Below are 20,341 nucleotides of genomic sequence, written 5' to 3' on the forward strand. Positions count from 1 at the left end.
GGCCTCTCCCTCAGGCAGCAGGAACAAGGAATCAGGAATTCATGGAAAGGTTTGGGTGGGAAGAGACCTGAAGGATCATCCAGTGCCACCCCTGCCATGGGCAGGGACACCTCCCACTGTCCCAGGCTGCTCCCAGCCCCAATGTCCAGCCTGGCCTTGGGCACTGCCAGGGATCCAGGGGCAGCCACAGCTGCTCTGGGCACCCTGTCTGTTACATTCCCAGTGTTTATCAGCACTTCAACACCCGGGAAGTTTCTTTACACTCTTTGAACAGCTCAGGAGCTGAGATTGTGCAGCTGCTGAGCTCCTGAGCTGTAGGAAGCCACAAATTCCTCATCTGAAAGAGCACCAGGACCTGCAGAAAAAAACCCTCATCCCCCACTCACCCTCCAGGAGATGAGGAAGCTCCACATTCCCTGGGAGGGAGGGGGTCTCTGTCCCCCTCCAGGGTCCTCACTGGGGCCAAGGACAGAGACCCCCTGGCTGTCACATCACCTTCCCCATCCACCTTCCCCCAAAAACAACCACCCCAAAGCTCAGGGAGACTCACACCCTGAGTCTGAGTCACGGAGGAACTCAGCAAAGCTGCTGAATTATTCACTTGGCTGCTGTTTTTAGACTGGAGCCACGGGAAACGTGAACTCCCCGGTGAGCACGGCCGGATGCTGCCCCATCTGAGGAGCCTAAAAAGCTCTGCCTGAAGCCCAGGAAGGATAAAAAGCCTCTGTAAATAAAAATTTGCACCAAGAGGGAAACACACAGGCAGGTGAAAGAGGAAAGCCGGTAGAAAAGCTTTAATTAGAAGAGCACACCTCTAAGTGTCCCATTTACAAACTGCTACACAGAATATACAGATTTTGGGATGGTTTTGTTGGGATTTTTGATGTTTTTCTCCCCCAGATCCTTCTCCCCAGGGCTGCTCTCCATCTGTTCATCCCCAGTCTGTTTGTGCTTGGGATTGTCCCAGCCCAGGTGCAGGACCTTGCCCTTGGCCTTATTGAACCTCCTGAGGTTGGCACAGTCCCACCTCTCCAGCCTGGCCAGGCCCCTGTGGATGCCCCATCCCTGCCCTCAGGCGTGGGACAGCACCCAGAGCTCGCTGTCACCAGCAAACTGCCCAGGGTGCCTCAGTGCCACTGCCCCTGTCCCTGACAGTGAAGCTGGACAGTGCTGGTCCCATCCCTGACCCTGAGCACCCCACTGGTCACCGCTCTGCACTCGGACATCCAGCCAGTGACCACGACTCTGAGTGTGACCATCCAGCCCCCTCCTTATCCACCAAGTGCCCCATCCAGGAAATCCCTGTCTCTCCAGTTTGGAGACGAGGATGTCGTGTGGGACAGAGTCAAACACTTTGCACAACATCCTTGTCCTTGAGGGACAGGTTTTCCAGCCTCTGTCCAGGCAGCAAAGGATTCCAATTCCAGCCATTTCCCCCTTCCAACGCTGCCACCGGAGCAGCTGATCCAGCACATTCCCTGCAGGAATCAGCCCTGCACAGGCAGCAGGACCCCGGAGATTCTCAGCACAGAACAACTCGGGAGGGGTTAGTTTGAGACGTTTATTAGGGAGATTTATTCCACAGCAGTTACAGCTTCACATCGTACAAAGCATTGGAATTGATAATTCAGCATCAGGAGTGACAACAGACAGGCGTGGAAGCACAGGGATGTTAGAGCACAGTAAAGGCACAGCATCAGCTCCAAGGGCTGGAGGAAAGGGTGGGTAACAGGAAACCTGAGCAGAGCAACACTCCTGGTGGCTCCCTGCTCATGGGACTGCACAGGGACACACACCCCCTGCACCGAGCTCTCAGTGGGACACACGGATGTTTTCCAGGAGGGACAGAAGAACCAACACTCTGCACAGACCCCCCCCCCCCCCATTCCCTACATCCCCCTGGATCCACCCCCAGGACAGGCACCTCCCGCTCCCACCCCGGCACATCCCAGAGCTTGGGGTCAATCCTGTAGGAACAACCACCTCAGCCCCACAAAAAACCAGCTCCCCCTCTGCCTACAGCTCACCTTCACACCAGTGCAGCCATGGCACTTCAAATAAACAGGGACACAAACATGGGGTGACAATATGGGCGTGCAATGGGATGAGTGATCCATGTTTGCAGCACCGTGGGGCTGGAGGGGCTGGCCCTGCTCTGCACGAGGCTCTGCTGAGCCCATCCAGCCCCATCCCACTGACTGCAGCTCCCAGGATGGGCAGCTGTTCCCAAACTCCTCTGCCCACCTCACTTTGGCTACAAGTCCCTCTAGCCTGACTTCAAAGCATTGTTGCATTTCAGTATAAAATAAAATAAAGCATCTGTGGGAGTAGGCAAAGTCTCATATTCAGGTAACCTGAAACCTTCTAGAATTCAATCTGAAAACGCCTCTCGGTCCTATAGTAATTATTCGCTATTTCTAGGGCACAAGAGTTAAGCCCACTTAAGGCAAAAGGTGAGAAAGAACAATTGAGGAGCCAAGCCAAAGAGATGCTGCCTTGCTTCAAAATCACATTTTTAAAAAAATAGCTAGGAAAAGGTCTTGGAAAAGAAAGCCAAGAATGCAAGAATCTCCTTTTATGGCCACAGACATCAAAAACCCAAAGGAAAGCACAACATGAATGATTCACAGGCTGGACTCGATCTCAGAGGTCCTTCCCAGCCTGAATGATGCTGTGCCCTGCACGGGGGCTCGGCCAGGCTGGCACATGGCACTGGGAAGGAAGAGCCCAGTCTGGGGAGCTGGGAGCCTCCAGGAGACGGAGTTTTCCCAGAAACAACCACCATGGACCCGGGATTTGGGAGAAGCCACCAGGGTAACTTGCTGGGAACTGGCACCACAAGGACACCAGCTCCTAACGAGGCCTCGAGCGGGGCACAGAGGGGTAAAACTGGCACCAAACCGGGCGAGAGAAGCGCCAGGTCCTGCTGCACATCAGTGCCCAGGCCGTGACTCAGCGCTGGCACCGCCACCCCGCGTGGGGAGCACGCGAGGTCTCGCTTGGGAATAAAGAACAAAGCAAGGCTGGATGGGTCTGCCTGAGGGAGATGCCCAGAGCAGCCCCTCTGGTGGCATTCCAGGTGGGATACGCCTCCCATGAGTGCTGAGTGCAGCAGGGACCTGCAGTGGGTACCAGCAGGGTACCAGGGCTGGGCAGCTGCCACCTACTCCCCTCACAACAAGGAAATCCCATTTTTAGGCAAGCGAAGGTCTCAGTAGGTCTGTTTTGGGCAGTTCAACCTCAGACCGGATTTGGGTTTAACTAAATCCTTTCCATCAGGTGCTGCAGGCCAAGTACCCTGAGCTACACAACACAATTCTCCTCACCTAGAGCATTCCCTCATCTCTCAAAGCCCAGGCTGAGCCTGTCTCAGGTAAAATACTGCATTGTCTCTCTAATTATTTCCTCCCTTCACGTTTTGTTTTGTCTCTTGATGGAGAAATGAGCACGTTTGTCTTTGGAAAGCTCTGCACCTCTGTGGAGCCAGCGGGAGTCCCACCAGACATGCCCCTGCAGCTGTTTTAGGCTAAAACAGGCCTGGTCCTTCTGGTGTTGCTGGAAATTGTCAGGATTATTTCAGTACAGTTTCACAACTCAGTCCTCTTGCTTCCCTCAGTTTTAGCAGGGACAGATTATTTCTCATGGCAGGGAAAGTTCCATCCAAGGCTGTCATTCCCCAAAGGAAGCCAGAGGTGCGAAGTTAAAAAAAGGCAATTTCCTTTCTTACTTCCAAGGTTTTTGGGAAGGAGTATGACAGCAAAGCCACTCCTAAGGCTTCGGGTTAGGAATTTTGGAATTTGGGGCTGGCTGTTTTCCTTCACGCTCCCAGTTATGGCAAGTGCTTGGACCCCAAAATCCACCCCTCAGACACCAGAGATGATCCACCTGTACCTCAGGAAACCTGCTTTTCCCTAATCTGTTTCTCAAGTCTACAAAGTGCTGAAATTATCTGAACCCACTCATTTGGAAGAAAAGAGCATTATTACAGATCAGAACCTGACGTGAAAGGCTTTCAAAGCAGCAAGGATCAAGGCAGGTACTCTAAAAGGCTGTGGGGAGCATGGGGAGAAGGGGAAGGGAGCTGCAGTCATGGTGGACCCATCCACTATGGAAGCACAACTGGAAATTTCAAACCTTCTCTTACTGAGCACCATGAAAACGGAGAGAAATTAAATTTAAAAGTGATCAAACAGAAAATGGAGCTGTGGTCGTGATTTCAAACCAGTGGCACAGTGCAGTTCAGAACCAGGGTGCACTTTTGTGCTTACACAGAGAGAGGAAGGTTTCAACAAGCACTGCAGAGCACAGGGAGGAGGAGCAGGATGGAGCCACCTTTGGCTTCTTCTACAGCCAAGTCCAAGGAGGTAAAGCAAGAGCTCTGTAAAATGCTGCAGATTTTAGAAGTGTAATGGCAGGTAGAAAAGGACACTGGTCTCATGTCAGTGGCAGCCCCAGTGTTAGGAGACAGTCTAGGCTTCTAGGAGGAGAAAATAGAAGAGAGGAAAAGAAGTAGGAGAGGGAAAGGGGATGGGGAAGGGGGCAAGAGAGCGCAAGTCATTAGTAAACATCACCATCGAGGCAGCACTGCACAACAAGCAACACTCCATTAGTGCAGCCAGGAGATTTGCCACAAGCCAGCTCACAGACACACACAGGAGCTCTGCTTTAGGAGTGTCTGCAGATCTGTCACCAGTCACCACATGCAGCCACATGCCACAGAGGGCTGGGCCACGTCACCGTCGGTGACAGGCACAGGGGAGCAGCACCTCAGGATGCAGCTCACAAGCACAATTTGCACTGAAAATGAAGTATTTCTGTGACCCAGTGTTGGGTGACAGAATTCCCAGCAGGCTGGCTGGAGGGAAAGCCCAGCTAGGGCAAGTATGAGCATCAGCAGGGATACTTCCCTAGGGAACTTCTTGCCTGCCAGCAAGAGCATGAACAGCATCTTGGGCAAGAGGCATCCAGAGCAAACCATGTGATCATCCTTGATGGACTTCTTTCCAGAAATTTGGTTGGGTTTCATTTTTAAATACATATATTTCCTTTGAACTCTAGGCAAATATCCTGCAATAAGGAGTTGCAAACTGAAAATTACGCATGTATTTTTGGTTTTAAACCCACTGCTGGTTTGACTAAGCCCTCCCTAACCTTTGCCTCATGGAGGTGAGCAGTGAGTTGCCTCCCCCAGCATCTCCTCCCAGCAGGGACTGCAAACCACCACTGAATTCCCTGTTCCCTCGCTGGCTCACGGAGCTGCACCGGCCGTGCATCCCCAGGAATGCTGCTCCAGCCTCTCCATTTATCCTTTTAAGGAAGAACAGGATTAGCAGCGAGCCTTCCAGGGGATGTGCCAGCACCCAAAGCCAGAGCTCCCCTCTGCAGCTCTCCAGCTCCCAAAAACAAACCCCACAGGGCCAGGCAGCAGCGGCCACGTCGGGCTCAGCGCTGCCAAGGACTGAGCCCCTCGCAGGAGCTGCTGGGGTCCCCCTGCCCGAAATCCTGGCCTAAACACAGCCCTGCAGCAGTGCTTTGAACACAGCCCTGCCAGAATGACAGTAATCCAACAGATGATGGGGGGTTTATCCCCAAGCTGGAGAGGTTTGGGTCGCTGCCATCTGCTGCACTGAGGGTGTCTGGGAGCGGGCACCGCTGCACAGGCTGCCAAGGAGTGCCAGGAGCTCAGGCCTGACTAATTCCGACCTCTGCAGACACACCCCACACAGCTGCAGATAATGCCGCATGTAATAAAACAAGATCAGTCATCACCTTGTTTTATCTGATGAGTGAAGAAAACCATCCAGCAGCACTTCCTGTGCTCCAGCCTGGAGAGATCCACATTTGGATTTGCAAACAGCTGAACTACCCCTTTTCCTTGGAGTCTGCTTCAGAATCACCTTAAACCCAACTCTGCTTTTTAAAGCTCTCTCTGTAGCTTTTAACACTGGTTTTTGTAGCACAGAGCTGGTTTGCTTGAGCATCACCTTCCTCAGACCTCTCTTGGCTGCTCCATTTCTCTGCACTGGGCTCACATTCCACATCCCTAAGAACCATTTCAGCTTTCAGACACAGGGAAGGGATCCTGCTGAAAACAAACACCCCAAAACTGGAGGTGGTTTGGAGCCAGGGATCCGGGCTTTAGGCAGCAGCACCTCTTACATGTGGAACCAGGCACTGCTCAAGGCCATCCCCTGGTCCAGGTGCTCCCACAGTTCTGAAACCCCTCCAGTGCCTGATGGAAATTCAGCATTTCTCCCTTCTCTCCCATGGAGAACCAGGGATACTGCAAGAATTCCACAAAGAAGGGGGTAGGGGAAAGAGACCATGAAGGAACTGTGTCATATAAATCTTCTGTTACTCTGGCAAACCTAATTAACTTGATGGCCACAGCTCCTCATCCTGACATGCTGCTCTGCCACTTTGATGTCACTTTTAGACAGATTTGAACAAGAGAAAAAAAATCAACTCTACCTCACAAAGAGGGAATGTATTAATAAATTAAAAAGCCCCAGACACATAAAAGTATCTTTGATCAAAGTTGTTAACATTTAGTGTGAAGAGTTAAACCTCCACAAAGCAAGAGTGAAGCAAATAACAAAGATTTTTTTAAACACAAGCAAGAAGTTCAATACAAAAATCCAGATGCCTTTAATTATTCAGACCATAAATCTGACTGTATTTCTATCTCCTTTAGTTATAAGTATTAAAAAAGAGGGAGAAAATATCCTTAGGAAGATTCAGAAATGTTCTTAGTTTATACTAAATTAGAAAAGATGCACAACTTCCTTTTGACCGGATTTCCAACGGCAAATGAAACACAAAGATCAATTTTTCTATTCCCATCCTCACCAAGAACATGAAACTCACTCACTCTCTAAACTAAACTCTAAAATCCTAAAGAGAATTATAGCAAAGAGGTGTTTTAATTCATCCCCATCTCCCAAATGTTCATCATTATTCCCTGAACTGGTTTTTAACTTGGGGCTACACCTACGGATTAGGAGGGATGATAACCCTGGGAGCATCCAGACAACCTTAGCAATGATCTGGAGCTGGAGATCATCACAAGGGAGACCAAATACAGAGTTCTTACCCGTGACAACTGACTCTGGAATACTCCCTCCTCAAGAAAAGAGAGGTCCCACAGCCAGAGTCCTCCCGACAAAAGGGAACAGATGGGCTGGAATTTGGTAGGAACCCCAGTTCCCTGTCAGAAAGCCTCAAGGGGAAGGGAAGCAGCGTTCACCTTCAGCTGGGACTAAGAGAACACCAACCTCAGCACTTCAGCCTGATTGGAAAGGTCAGTTCTTTTCCAGGTTCTGCACAAGTCTGAAACATTGATCCAGTTCCATCACGAGCTTCTGGCAGTCAGAACTATCCTGAGGCTATGGAAAAAGGTTCCAAAGGCTCGATGTCACCTGTGCCACTGCTGGGGCAGGTGTGGGGACATGTCCATGGAAGGGGAGGTTGCGGTGGAAGGACACAGCTGGGTCATGGCAGTGAATAAAAACTGCTCCAAAGGATGGGGGATGTGGGAAAACACCACTGTGGGTCTCAGGGAGCAGGGGAAGTCACAGGACAGGGGACAGTTCACCCGTGGATATTATGGACTCTACAAAGCCATTTTTATCAGCTGCCTTCCCAGCACTGACCATGGATAAAGAACAGGACATCTTCAGAACAAGGTTTTATCCAAAGAAGACATTTAAACTCCGAAAAAAATGAAGCTCTATTCTGTTGCAAATTCTTTGAAAAGCTCATTAAACCCAACCCAAACCCCCTGGGAGGAGTGAGGACTCCAAAGCAGATGCATTTGGCCCCGGTGCAGCTTTGCTGCTCAGGAACAAACAGGGCAGGCAGGCTGTGTTCCCTGGCACGCAGGACGTACCTGTGCGATGGTCCTGCAGTCCGTGGTCTCCGTTCTCCACCACCATCGGCCCAGAAGCTGAAGAATCTGCAAGAAATCAAAGGAAGGGTTAATACTGGATGGAATTAATCTTAATCCAGACCTTAAAAACAATACTGTGAAATCGTAGAATCACTGAGGTTGGAAAAGAGCTCCAAGCTTTGAGCAATTCCCACCTTGTCACCCAAGTGGTGATCCTAAAACTAACAAAAGAATGATCAATTCCAGCCTTGAGAGCACACTCACAGAATCCCAGGATACCTGAGGTTGGGAAAGCCCTCTGGGATTATCAAATCCACCCTGTGCCCAATCCCCACCTTGTCCCCAGCTCAGAGCACTGAGTGCCACCTCCAGTCATTCCTTGGACACCTCCAGGGATGGGCACTCCAAACCTCCCTGGGCAGCCCCTGCCAAGGCCTGAGCACCCTTTCCAGGAAGGAATTCCTCCTGAAACACAACATATTGCTAAAGCAGGGATCAGGGGAGATTTAGAGGAGGGTGGTCAGGGTGGAAGACCACCAGTTCCAAAAAACAGCACAGAAGATCCTCATCGCTGTGAGGTTTAGTCTTTCTCATTCTGACACTGTCAGCTGAAATTTTAACCAGCACCAGGATTTACACACTGAACTTGGGAAACTTGGCAGCAGTGGACAAGGCAGAACAGAAGCTGCAGGAGGGTCCATTTAGATTAGATAAAAGAAGTTTTTTACAAGGAGGGTGTGCAGGCCCTGGCACAGGGTGCCCACAGCAGCTGGGGCTGCCCCTGGATCCCTGGCAGTGCCCAAGGCCAGACTGGACATGGGGGCTGGGAGCAGCCTGGGCCAGTGGGAGGTGTCCCTGCCCATGGCAGGGGTGGCACTGGATGATCCTTAAGGTTCCTCCCAACCCAAACCAGTCTGGATTCTGTGACTTTATGACCCCGAGCAGTTCTAGTGAAGCAGAACAAGCAGCACCAGCTCTGACAGCAGCTCCTCCCCGGGCCCTCTGTTCTGCTGACAGTGAGGAAATGCTCATTTTATAAATAATAAAAGTCTCTCCCAAAGAGACACACACTCAGTCACCTGGAGCTCTGCTGGCCCTTCCTCAGCCCCGGCTTTATAACAGAGCCACGTTGCCAGGGTCCTTCAGACACAGCACTTCAGGGCTGAATCCAGCCCTCAGCGAAGCAAAAGGAAAAGTCTTTCCAGCTGCATCAGTGGCTCATCCTGGTGTTTTACAAAAATTCCACATGAACTTTGCAGCTTATAGACAAACACACACCTACATCCTCCTGGAGGAGCTGGAGACGCTACAGGGATCCCCGGGCCTGCTCCTCAGCAGTCCCACACACAGCTCCTGCTGCCAGGCTTCACAAGGGCTGGTGTCTGCTGGAACAGGGGAATGGTCCGAAGCAGAAACTGGGGGAGGTCCTGGCAGCCCCTAGATTCTCTGAGCAGGTCAGGCAGGGAGAAATCAGGGTCAGAGTGGTTTATACAACACTGAGTCACAGCTGCCCAAAGGTACACGAGGAGTAACGAGGGGTCTTGCAATGAAATCCCTGAGGAATTCTGTGCAGGAGCTGCACAGGCCCTGCTGAACCCCCCAGATTACCAGTGAGGGAGCTCAGCCCAGCTGCAGGAGCTACGAGTTTTCTCAAGTCCTATAGAATCATGGACTCTCCTGAGTGGGAAGGAACCCACAAGGATCATCCAGGTCCAACTCCTGGCCCTGCAAAGGACAGCCCCAAGATTTCCTCCACGATCATGTCCTGCTTTCATTTCTTTCAGAGCTGCTCCTTACACCTTGCACAGGCAATAGAGCTGCTGGGATGTTTCATAGCCTGGTCCTGTTCTGGACATCAGGACGAATTCCTTCCTGGAAAAGGTGCTCAGGCCTTGGCAGGGGCTGCCCAGGGAGGTTTGGAGTGCCCATCCCTGGAGGTGTCTAAGGAAGGCCTGGACATGAAACTCAGTGCTCTGAGCTGGGGACAAGGTGGGCATCGGGCACAGCCTGGACTCGATGGGCTGGGAGGGCTTTTCCAGCCTCTGTGACTCTGATGCCACCACCATTATTGATGCATTAAACCAGGACTCGACCACAAAAGTGGCTGAACCTCTCCAAAGGAGCAGAAGGATCAGAAATGCCATGGCTCTCCTTGGGCCCTTCCTGGGAAGGACGGAGAGCAGGTGAAATGGTTCCCGTTACAGTTTTAGCTTTTTGGGAAGACAAGCTTCCAGAAAAATCAGGTCAAATCACACCAATCCCAGCCAGCACGAGTGGTTGTTATTTTTAAGTCTCTGAAGGTCAGTGCCTTTGGAGCAAATCAATCTGAGTTCGGTTTGCTGCAGTCCCAGTGTGGAAGCACCCAGCAACCTGCCCAGGGCCACAGCTGCTCCCCTCATATTCTAAATTGCATAAACCCAAAACCATGTCAAGATGTTGTAACTACCTAATCCTCAGCAGAATCACAAGATAGTATTTGCATCTGGCTCGTGGATCAAAGGATTGTTTTTATATAAACAAATTTAAGGCAGCACTCGCTAAACCGATAATCTGGAGCAAATGGGCAGTGCCAACATAACCCCCTAATCCCAGAGGGACCGGCCAGCGTGCAGGGGACACCACCACGGCCAGCACGTCCCCACCATGGCACCTGCAGCCTGCTCTGGTACAGGGACAGCACACCTGAGGGCAGAGAGGGCTCTGGGCAGCCGGCTGGGGCAGGGGGTGGGGATCAGGAGTCCCTGTGCAGGTTTTATCGCACGCTGGGAATCACACGTTGTCAAACGCTGACATTCGAGAGGAAAACGGGACCAAAACCGCTCGCTGAGGGACAGAGTCTGAACTAGCTGGTGACTCTTAAACAAGGAGCCTTATCTCCTTCAGTTCATTCATTTAAATACTCTGCCTCAAAATCACCTGCAGAGCTGCCCCAGCCCCAGGGCCAACAGCACCAGGACCTGGAGCTGCTGGACAGAGCCCAGAGGAGGCCCCGGAGCTGCTCCAGGGCTGGAGCCCCTCTGCTCTGGAGCCAGGCTGGGAGAGCTGGGAATGTTCCCCTGGAGAAGGGAAGGACACAGGGAGAGCTCCGAGCCCCTTGCAGAGCCTAAAGGGGCTCCAGGAGAGCTGGAGAGGGACTGGGGACAAGGATGGAGGGACAGGACACAGGGAATGGCTTCCCAGTGCCAGAGGGCAGGGATGGATGGGAGATTGGGAATTGGGAATTGCTGGCTGGGAGGGTGGGGAGGGGCTGGGATGCAATTCCGTGAGAAGCTGTGGCTGCCCCTGGATCCCTGGCAGTGCCCAAGGCCAGGCTGGACATTGGGGCTGGAGCAGCCTGGGACAGTGGGAGGTGTCCCTGCCCATGGCAGGGGTGGCACTGGATGGACTTTAAGGTCCCTTCCAACCCAAACCAGTCTGGGATTCTCTGATGTAACAACTGTGGGGCAGGAATGGGGCTGGACAGACTTTTGAGAGTGAAAAGTTTAATGTCTCATCTGAGACAAAAATGCAAATATCATCATCTGCTGATTTATCTTCGATCCCTCTGAAACTCTGGGGTACGTGGAACATTCTCCCCCTCCACTTCCATACGTGACAAAGTGTCTAAATTCCCTTTGGCTAAAGCAAATCCTGCTGCAAGAAAGGCACTCATTCCTCGTGTGGGAAGGGAGGGAAAACCAAAAGGAAATGTGGTTCGGGCTCAGGTTTCAGCTCTGGAGCTGCAGGGAGGGAGGGCAGCAGCGTCCAGCAGTGTCCAGCAGTGTCCAGCAGCATCTGCAGCGCCAGCAGAGCCACCTCGTGGTGACACCTCCGCTCCCAAGGGCCCCAGAGGCGCTGCCGGGACTGATTCAATTAAACCGAGCCCATCCCTCCCGGCTGGGCAGGGTTTGAATCCTGCAGGCTTTAGTCCCATGGGGATGAGGCCCCACGGAGCCACCGCTCACTGCCCGGCCCCGTGGGGAGGGCAATGCAGGGGAATAAAGCCCGGGGCTCACGGACAGCTTAATAAAGGAAACAAAAGAAAATAACAGAATTGTAGTAATGAAAGAGAGAGGCGAATTGTTTAGCCTGGAGCAAAGGAGGCTCAGGGGGGACCTTGTGGCTCCCCACAACTCCCTGACAGGAGGGGGCAGCGGGGGGGGGTCGGGCTCTGGAACAGGGACAGGAGAAGAGGGAATGGCCTCAGGTAGGGTCAGGTTGGATATTGGGAACATTCCTTCCCCAGAAGGGCTGTCCAGCCCTGGCACAGCTGCCCAGGGCAGGGGTGGAGTCCCCATCCCTGGAGGGATTTCAGAGCCCTGTGGATGTGGGGGACATGGTCAGGGGTGGCCTTGGCAGTGCCGGGGGATGGTTGGACTCGATGGACTCAGAGGCCTTTTCCAACCTCAACAATTCTGTGATTCTATGAATAAAACCCAAGAGGAACCAGTGATGCCCAGTCCCCTGGGTCCCCAGGCACTGACCAGTGTCCAGCCCGTCCCCCAGCCGTGACTGGCAGCTCCTGGCCCGCTCTCCCCAGTTTATCCTGGGCATGATGTTCTTTGCTGTGGGATATCCCTCCGGCCAGGTGGGCTCAGCTCTCCTGGCCATGCCCTCACCCTCCTGACACCTGAGCTCCCTGGCTGAGCCTGGGAAATCAAAAAGTCCTTGATCCAGAGCAGGCAGGGCTCAGGAACAACCAAACCACCCATGTGTTACCAACACCACTCTCACACCCAAACACAGCACTGTCCCAGCCACCACAGAGAAAATTAACTCCATCCCAGCCCATACCAGGACAATTCCCCCAAAACCCCCTGTATTTAAGGATAACACTCACCAAGGAGCTTGTGAACAGTGTGGGAATGCAAAACACAGGGACTGAGCACGAGGCCACGTCCCATAGGCACAGACCTGCCCTTTGGTCTGTGTCCAAAACCTCACCAGTAACCATCACTGCAGAGACAATACTGGTCCTCACTTCCACTAAAGCATTCCCCAGGGGCTCTGCTGCAACTCATCAAACCCCAGCGTTTTCCTTTCCCTTGGAACGTGCTCCCACCCCAAATCCCTTCCTTCACACCTGCCTACCCATCACACGAGCACCTGAACAGAACTGCAGCCACCAGGACTTTGCCTGGAAGCTCCAGAGTATCCTGAAAGCCTTGGAAATGCTAAGGAAAGCCAGCTGGGAGCCGGCAGCACACCCCAAGCAATCCCTTGGTGTTATGTAAGGACCACAAAGTCATAAGAGGATTATCCCAGAATTTGCCAAAGTGCCATGCCCAGCCAGGTGTGAGGAAGAGTAAACCCCTTTCTCCTTGGTATTTTATAAAGTTAACCATTATTAAAGCTTTATTCTAGGGCAGATTTGTAGGTGACCAAATGACTGCTCATCACATGTCCCTCCTCTTCTCCACCCCTCTGTACTCACCCAGCCCCACGCTGGGGCCCAGCTCAACGTTAAACTCGCCTACTCTGGCTCCTGGGTTTAGGAAAAAAGTGAAAGAAAACCCTGGAGCAGAGCTGGAGCAGCTAAAGCCTGACAGGATGGAGGATTAAACCTCTTCTGACTGGGGAAAGACAGTCTCAGGAGCACAGACCGTGATGTCAGAACACATTTGTGCCTTTTGAGATAAAGAAATGAACAAGTGGAGGCTGAAAAGCCTGAGCTCTCAGGCTGTTCCTCTCCCTCAGGAAAAGCAGGCTGTTTGGAGCCAGGGCCATGGAACTCTTGCTGCTGCTCCCCAAAAACTTGGTGTTACACTCAAACATGGAACTACAACACCAAAACCCCCTTAGGACCCTGTTCATCTCACCCAGGGCTCATTTATTCTGGAGCCTCAATAAATACAGCACATTCAGCTTAACCATCAATTTAAACAGTTACAAATATTAAATAAATCTCCTGAAAGAAACAGGTATCCTCAGCACTTCAGGGAAAAACAGGTAAAAGAAATGCAGACATTCCAGGATCAAATCCTAAGCCTGGTCTGTTAAACTGACCCTGCTTAGGCTTCAGTCCTTCCCTGCTGGCACAAGGTGGGAAAGCTGAACAGCTCCACTCAGGGCAACGTCTCCTTTTCTTCACGCAGGGTCTCGTTTGCATCTTGCCAAAGATTCAGATAATGCTCCTGACTGCTCTCCAGCTCTCCCAAAAAAGGGAAAAACCGATCTCCAAAGCAAGAGTAAGAAACTGCATCCCCCCCTTGCCACGTAGGAGGGAAATGAGTTCTGCTCAAGCAGCCCAGTGAATGGGGTGTGCAGAGGGGGGAGAGGAGAGGGCTGGAAAAGCCAAGAGATCCCAGAATCCCTGAATTACTGAGGCTGGAAAAGCCCTCCCAGCCCATCGAGGCCAAGCTGTGCCCCATCCCCACCTTGTCCCCAGCCCAGAGCACTGAGTGTCACATCCAGGCCTTCCTGGGACACCTCCTGGGATGGGCACTCCAAACCTCCCTGGGCAGCTCCTGCCAATGTTTAACAACCCCTTCCAGGAAGGAATTCCTCCCGAAATTCCACTTCTTCCCCCCCCAGTATTTCTGCCTGAGCTCTGCACACAGGACCCAGCCTTTCTCTCACAGAGTTTTAATTACTGAGCAAACCCAAAAGGCCTCGTTACCCCCACTCCAAGATCCCTGAGTTATGTGAAACAATGGGTTGGGATGGCAATGTCCAGGGATACACAGCTGGGAGGACACACTTAAGGGACTTCAAACCAATATTGAGTCATGATTTTAGCACTGAGAAATCCTGGCACAGAGATGGTTTAGGACCTGCAGCTTCTACAACAAAGGCTTGCTTTAAAATATGGTCAAATCATGTACAAGGTGTTAACAAGTCCTTGTGTTTCCCTGCTTCAGCCACTTCTGCAATGCTAAAATATCAACCACCTATAATGAAATAAATAAGACACATCTGAACTGCCCAAAGTTCCAAGTTTTCTAATAATCTCTTTGCCCATTCCCATCCTTCCTGCTCATCTGGTACCATGTAATAACTGTGTCAGCATGGAAAATTCCAAGTTACATTTTCTGTACTACAAGGCACCCAATGCACTTCTAAACAAAGCAAATAAATGCCCTAAACAGACCAGAATTCCCCATGCTGTGGTCCTGCAGGTTCTATTTATTCTCAGGAATCAAATCCCACTTTCCTCAACACTGATGAGCAGCAGGATCAAGGCAAAAAAAGAAAACTTCTTCTGAAGGAAGTCACTGGGTTACCAAAGGTTCTCCTCTTCTACCCAGCACAGATCAAGGCCACAAAATAAATAAAATCATCAAGGCACTTCTGGTCCCAGGTAACAATTCCCACTTGGGCAGGGAGGGAACAGCACACAGGCAAAGGGAGCAATCATTTAAATTGCTCACTGGGAAAGAAACCTGTTGGATGACCCCAAATCTTACTCTGTTCCCTCTCATAGAGGAAAGCATCTGTTTAAAGCTCTCCTTTTCCTAAGGAATTCTTGATTAAATTCTTAACACAAATAAATTGGTGAGGTTCCACTTCAAGTTGCTGGGGAAGTTCTGGGGTCCCCAGGTCCAGGACAGACATGGAGGGGCTGGAGCGTGTCCAGGGAAGGGAACTGGAAAACTCCTGAGGGAGCTGGGAAGGGGCTCAGCCTGGAGCAAAGGAGGCTCAGGGGGGACCTTGTGGCTCTGCACAAGTCCCTGACAGGAGGGGGCAGCCGGGGGGGTCGGGCTCTGCTCGAAGGGAACAGGGACAGGAGGAGAGGGAACGGCCTCAGGCTGGGCCAGGGGAGGCTCAGGGTGGATATTGGGAACATTCCTTCCCCAGAAGGGCTGTCTGGCCCTGGCACAGCTGCCCAGGGCAGGGGTGGAGTCCCCATTGCTGGAGGGATTTAACAGCCCTGTGGGTGTGGCACCTGGGGACAGGGGTGGGGGAGCTGCTGGATCTGATGATCTCAAAGATCTTTTCCAACCTTAATGATTCCATGATTCTAAACATCAGCTGGGCTGGAAAGTGCTCTTCACCAGCAGGGACAGCAGTATGTTTTGGTACCCATGCACACAACCAGCACATCCAGGCAGCAAGGAACCCAAGTAAGTAAAGCCTTGGGTCAGAAACATGGGATTTAGCTGTCAAACACTTGGGAGCGAAGCTCCAAGGCAGATGATGAAGGTCCCCATCTGCTGACCTCACCAGCAGCAGCTCGTCATCCACCTTTGTTCCTTGGATTTGCCATCCCCCAGAGTGGTGGCTCCTTGCACAGCTCTGCTGGTTTGGGACACTGTTTGTGGAGCATGGCAGCCACAGAATTTGGTCAAAGCCAAAACCACCCAACCCGAAATAATAATGTAAAGCACAGCCTCTCCTGGGGCCCAGCAGGGAGAGGTTATCTCACAGGCTGAAGGACCGAGGGCAAAAAGCAACAAACAGGGCTTGATCTCAACCCTGGCCTTGGAAATAAACGCTTCAGGCTGAGGCAGCAGCAGAGAAGGCCCTGTCTCAGCAGTGCCACAGGGAGCACAGGCGTTCCCTGATGTTTCAGTGCCGGTTTTTGGCCCGGTGCTTGGGACACTTACGCTCCACGGGAATTCCGTCCGCGTGGCCTTTGCCTTTGGGCTCCTGGCTCCCAGGTTTCGCATCGTTGTCGTCATCCAGCAGTGGCACATAGTCTGTCTTATCTACTGTCTCTCCAACCACATCATCGAACTTCTCGGCCTCCAGCGTGGCAATGAAGTCCCTTTTCACCTCCTCCTCGATGTCGTGGGGCGGCTCTGTGAGAGCATCGGCCAGGCTGAGGTTGTGGTCCAGGTCAGCCATGCCTGAGCACCTCTGCACCTGCAACCCGCGCCCAGGGAGACAAAGACACGTTTCATCAGAGGTCTCTTCTGTCACTCACTTTGGTGCTGACCACTGCGTGTCCCCCGTGCCTTCACACCACGAGAAACGTTTGTTTAGTGCTCAGTAATTCCCAGATGATTCTGAACCCCCCCACCAGAACAGAAATAAACCGGGATCATCTAAAGCGGGTTTAGCTCGTGGACGTTACATTTTGTGGGATCTTTTATCAGAACCTTAAATAAAAAATGTGAAAAATGACTCCCAGCACCTGGCCAGGGTAACCATGGTGTGACACTGACTCCTGCCCTGCCCCAGATCTGGAGTTAATTACACCCCTCAGCAGCACAAAGATAAATGACGCAAGAGAATTTAGTGCTGGGCTTGACTCCACCCAGCCTCTCCTACGGAGATTAGGATTTTACATAATCTCTGATGTATACTTCAGTGCTGCTCCTGATCCCTCCCAGAGGGTCCTGCAGCATGGTCATGTCCTCAGCAAACCTTGCTAATCCCAGCAAACCCCCTCCAGCCCTGGGATTTGGGAGGGAAAGTGACGTTTTAATAATGTTTACGTGAAAAAAATATAGCAAAGTGCAGACATAGGCATTACATCCACAGCTACAAACTGGAAGCAGCAGAGAGGTAATCACCAGCTATCCCTCCCTGTGTTCAATTTAATTCCTGGCACCAAACTGAAAATGCACCTGAACTGACTCATCTCCAGCCTTCAAGCTGGCACAACACACACACAGCACCAAGTCTTTACTCTTTCACGTTTCAGCCTTTTCAAGGAATTCTTGGGAACAAGAGCCAACAAAAACTGCTGGAATGTACAGAAAGTCCTTGTCCCCAGTCCCTCTGCAGCTCTCCTGGAGCCCCTTTAGGCCCTGCAAGGGGCTCGGAGCTCTCCCTGTGTCCTTCCCTTCTCCAGGGGAACATTCCTAGCTCTCCCAGCCTGGCTCCAGAGCAGAGGGGCTCCGGCCTCTCCTTAGGAAAATCGGGAGCTGCTGACACAGAGCTGCAGCCACAGCCCGAGGAACACAAGGGACACTTGTGTGTGCTGGGTCATGAGGGGCAACCCAAGTGGCCACTGTGCAGCAGCCCAGGCTCACTGCCTTCCATGGGGTGGCAGAACACAGATCCTCTTGTTCCCAAAAAACAAAGGCTCCTACTCCTTGAACTCCAGGAAATTCTGTGTCAGCACTACAGGGCCACCACATACCTACAGGCTCCAGCCTCACATTCCTTAGGAACAATGCTATCCCACTGATAGTGGTGTTTCTGTCCTTCCAGGCAATGGTATATTATGGAAACGAATTCAGTTCAAGCTCCTCTTTTTTTATTCTTTGAACAATAAAAGGTCAGGCTTGCAGGCAGACCACACTTCAGGCAGCAACTGCAGCTCTTGTCGGTTCAGATAAAGGCCCTGAATCACCACTTGGAAATCCAGAGGTGAAAAGTTTGGAGCTCTTCACCCCCTGTGCAGGGTCACAGTTGAATGAATTATGGTTAGTAAAAAAACCTTTCTATACTTAAGTGAAAGAGTCCTATCAAAAACGTTTCTTTCAGAGTTCCTGACTATTTTAAGACAAAACACCACCCAGATGTGCACACAGCTGGCTGCATTACCCTGTGGGGAGCACCAGCCAGGGAAGGCACTTGCAGAAGTTTTATCCCTGCCCTGGCCAGTCTCCTCCAAGGAACAAATGGGGCTCAGAAAGAGCCAAGTTTTCAGCCACACCCTCCTTTGCTTTCAGCTCACAAGTGAACTGATGGCTTTAGGTCAGTGAGTCTCAGTGTGGAGCAACGAACATTTAATCATTTTCTTCTGAAAATGTCATTTAGCATCAGAAGAAAAACAGAATTTAAGTTTTCCAACAAGCTGCATCATGAGCACAGAGTGCCTGAGGGGGAAAAGGTCCTTGAGTCCATCGACTCCAACCATCCCCCAGCACCTCCAAGGCCACCACTGCCCCATGTCCCCAAGTGCCACATCCACAGGGCTGGTAAATCCCTCCAGCAATGGGCACTCCACCCCTGCCCTGGGCAGCTGTGCCAGGGCCAGACAGCCCTTCTGGGGAAGGAATGTTCCCAATATCCAACCTGAGCCTCCCCTGGCCCAGCCTGAGGCCGTTCCCTCTCCTCCTGTCCCTGTTCCCTGCGAGCAGAGCCCGACATGGAGTCGGCTGCACTCCGTGGAACAGCTGCCATAAAATACATGGCATCTGGGGGCTGTGTGGCACTGACAGTGCTGCTACTTCAGGCCTACATAGGAACTAGGACACGGGAGTGATCTACTTTCTGGGGAAAAGTAATAATGAGGTTATGCAGCCTTATCAGCAGGACACCTCCTTGTCCATATTTAGCTAAATAGGGAATGTAGAAACGATGCATAAGAATAAACCAGGGTAACTAAGAAAAGCCATTTCCAATACAGCACTGGTGTCTCAGACACGCAGGAGCACCTGGCACAAACTGCAGGGATCCCTCCTCAGCCCAGGTGGGCTCCAAGCACAGCCACAGCAGCCCTGGGAATTCCTGCCTTTCCATCTCCAGGGTTAGAGCAGCCGAACTGCACCAATTCCCAGATTCCCAGGGCTTGTCTGCTAACCAAAGCAAAAGGAAAATGAGGATATTGCAGGGATTGTGCCCAAGGGTAGAAAGCAAATCCCAGAGCATATTCATGTGGTGAGCAGCTTAGAGAGACAGATCCTTCCTACCCAGTTTCCATTCATATGGAACAGGCTGGCTGGGAAGCATTAAAGAATCCTCAGCAAGATGCACCTTAATCCCCTGCCTCCACAGCTCTGGAAATCAGACATTAACAGAGCACAGGGAAGAGGAATTCTGGCATTAACCTGGGGATGAGACGGAAAAACTGAGGAGTGACTGAGGCTTCTGAAGGCAGAGGTTTAGAAATGCACTGAAACCCCTTCCCGGAAAGGCTGGGCAGGCACTGGAACTGCCCAGAGAGGTTTGGAGTGCCCATCCCTGGAGGTGCCCAAGGAATTCCTGGCTGTGGCACTCAGTGCTCTGGGCTGGGGACAAGGTGGGCATCAGGCACAGCCTGGACTCCATGGGCTGGGAGGGCTTTTCCAGCCTCAGGGATTCTGAATAATTCTTCAGCAGTGGAAGAGCTGCTGAGATCCTCGGGGCTGTTAAATCAGCAGAGGGAGGGGAGCAGCCGTGGGTGACTCCAGGTTTGTATCCTGGAAGAGCCTAGGAGGACAGCCCAGCCCTCCCTGGCAACACCAAGGGAGGAGTCTGCTCCCAGGAAAGGTGTGAAGGAGCACGGAACAGCCCTGCCAGTGCCACAGTGACAGCTGCACTACAGACAAGGAGAAGGGGTTTCCTGTAGCTACACATTCCAGGAAATCTTCAAATTATCCCAAAGCAAATCAATCATGTTCCTTTAACTCACACATTATTTTTACACAGGAGGATTGTTTAGATCCCTCCTGTTCCAGGCACAGCTGATCTGTTACACTCAGGGTTTGCCCCATCTGTTCTTCTCCACGCTCAGAATCTCTGTGTACTCAGTGAGTAACCTGTTTGTGGGGATAAATAAAATCCATCTCTCCTCAGCTAATCTGCAAGATTCAGCAGGGTTATTTCAATCCCTCACCACATCACAGACCCCGATCCTGGTGTCTTGTTCCAAAGAGT

The 20,341-nt window shown here is 51.8% G+C and overlaps 1 protein-coding gene across 11 annotated transcripts in view; it reads right to left on the minus strand.

The window, feature by feature from the left end:
- The window catches only part of MAP4 (microtubule associated protein 4), a 153,023-nt gene that overhangs the window by 88,542 nt on the left and 44,140 nt on the right, over positions 1-20,341 (minus strand). For all 11 annotated transcript variants that reach the window (XM_048296567.1, XM_048296261.1, XM_048296657.1 and 8 more), the window contains 2 exons: positions 16,414-16,672; positions 7,889-7,954 (listed from right to left, as the gene is read on the minus strand). In XM_048296567.1, the coding sequence (XP_048152524.1) occupies positions 7,889-7,954; positions 16,414-16,654 (307 nt within the window). In that variant the 5' untranslated portion in view covers positions 16,655-16,672. The remainder of the gene's footprint in view (positions 1-7,888; positions 7,955-16,413; positions 16,673-20,341) is intronic.

Source organism: Corvus hawaiiensis, chromosome 1 (assembly GCF_020740725.1).
Source record: "Corvus hawaiiensis isolate bCorHaw1 chromosome 1, bCorHaw1.pri.cur, whole genome shotgun sequence".
NCBI classification, from domain to species: Eukaryota; Metazoa; Chordata; class Aves; order Passeriformes; family Corvidae; genus Corvus; species Corvus hawaiiensis.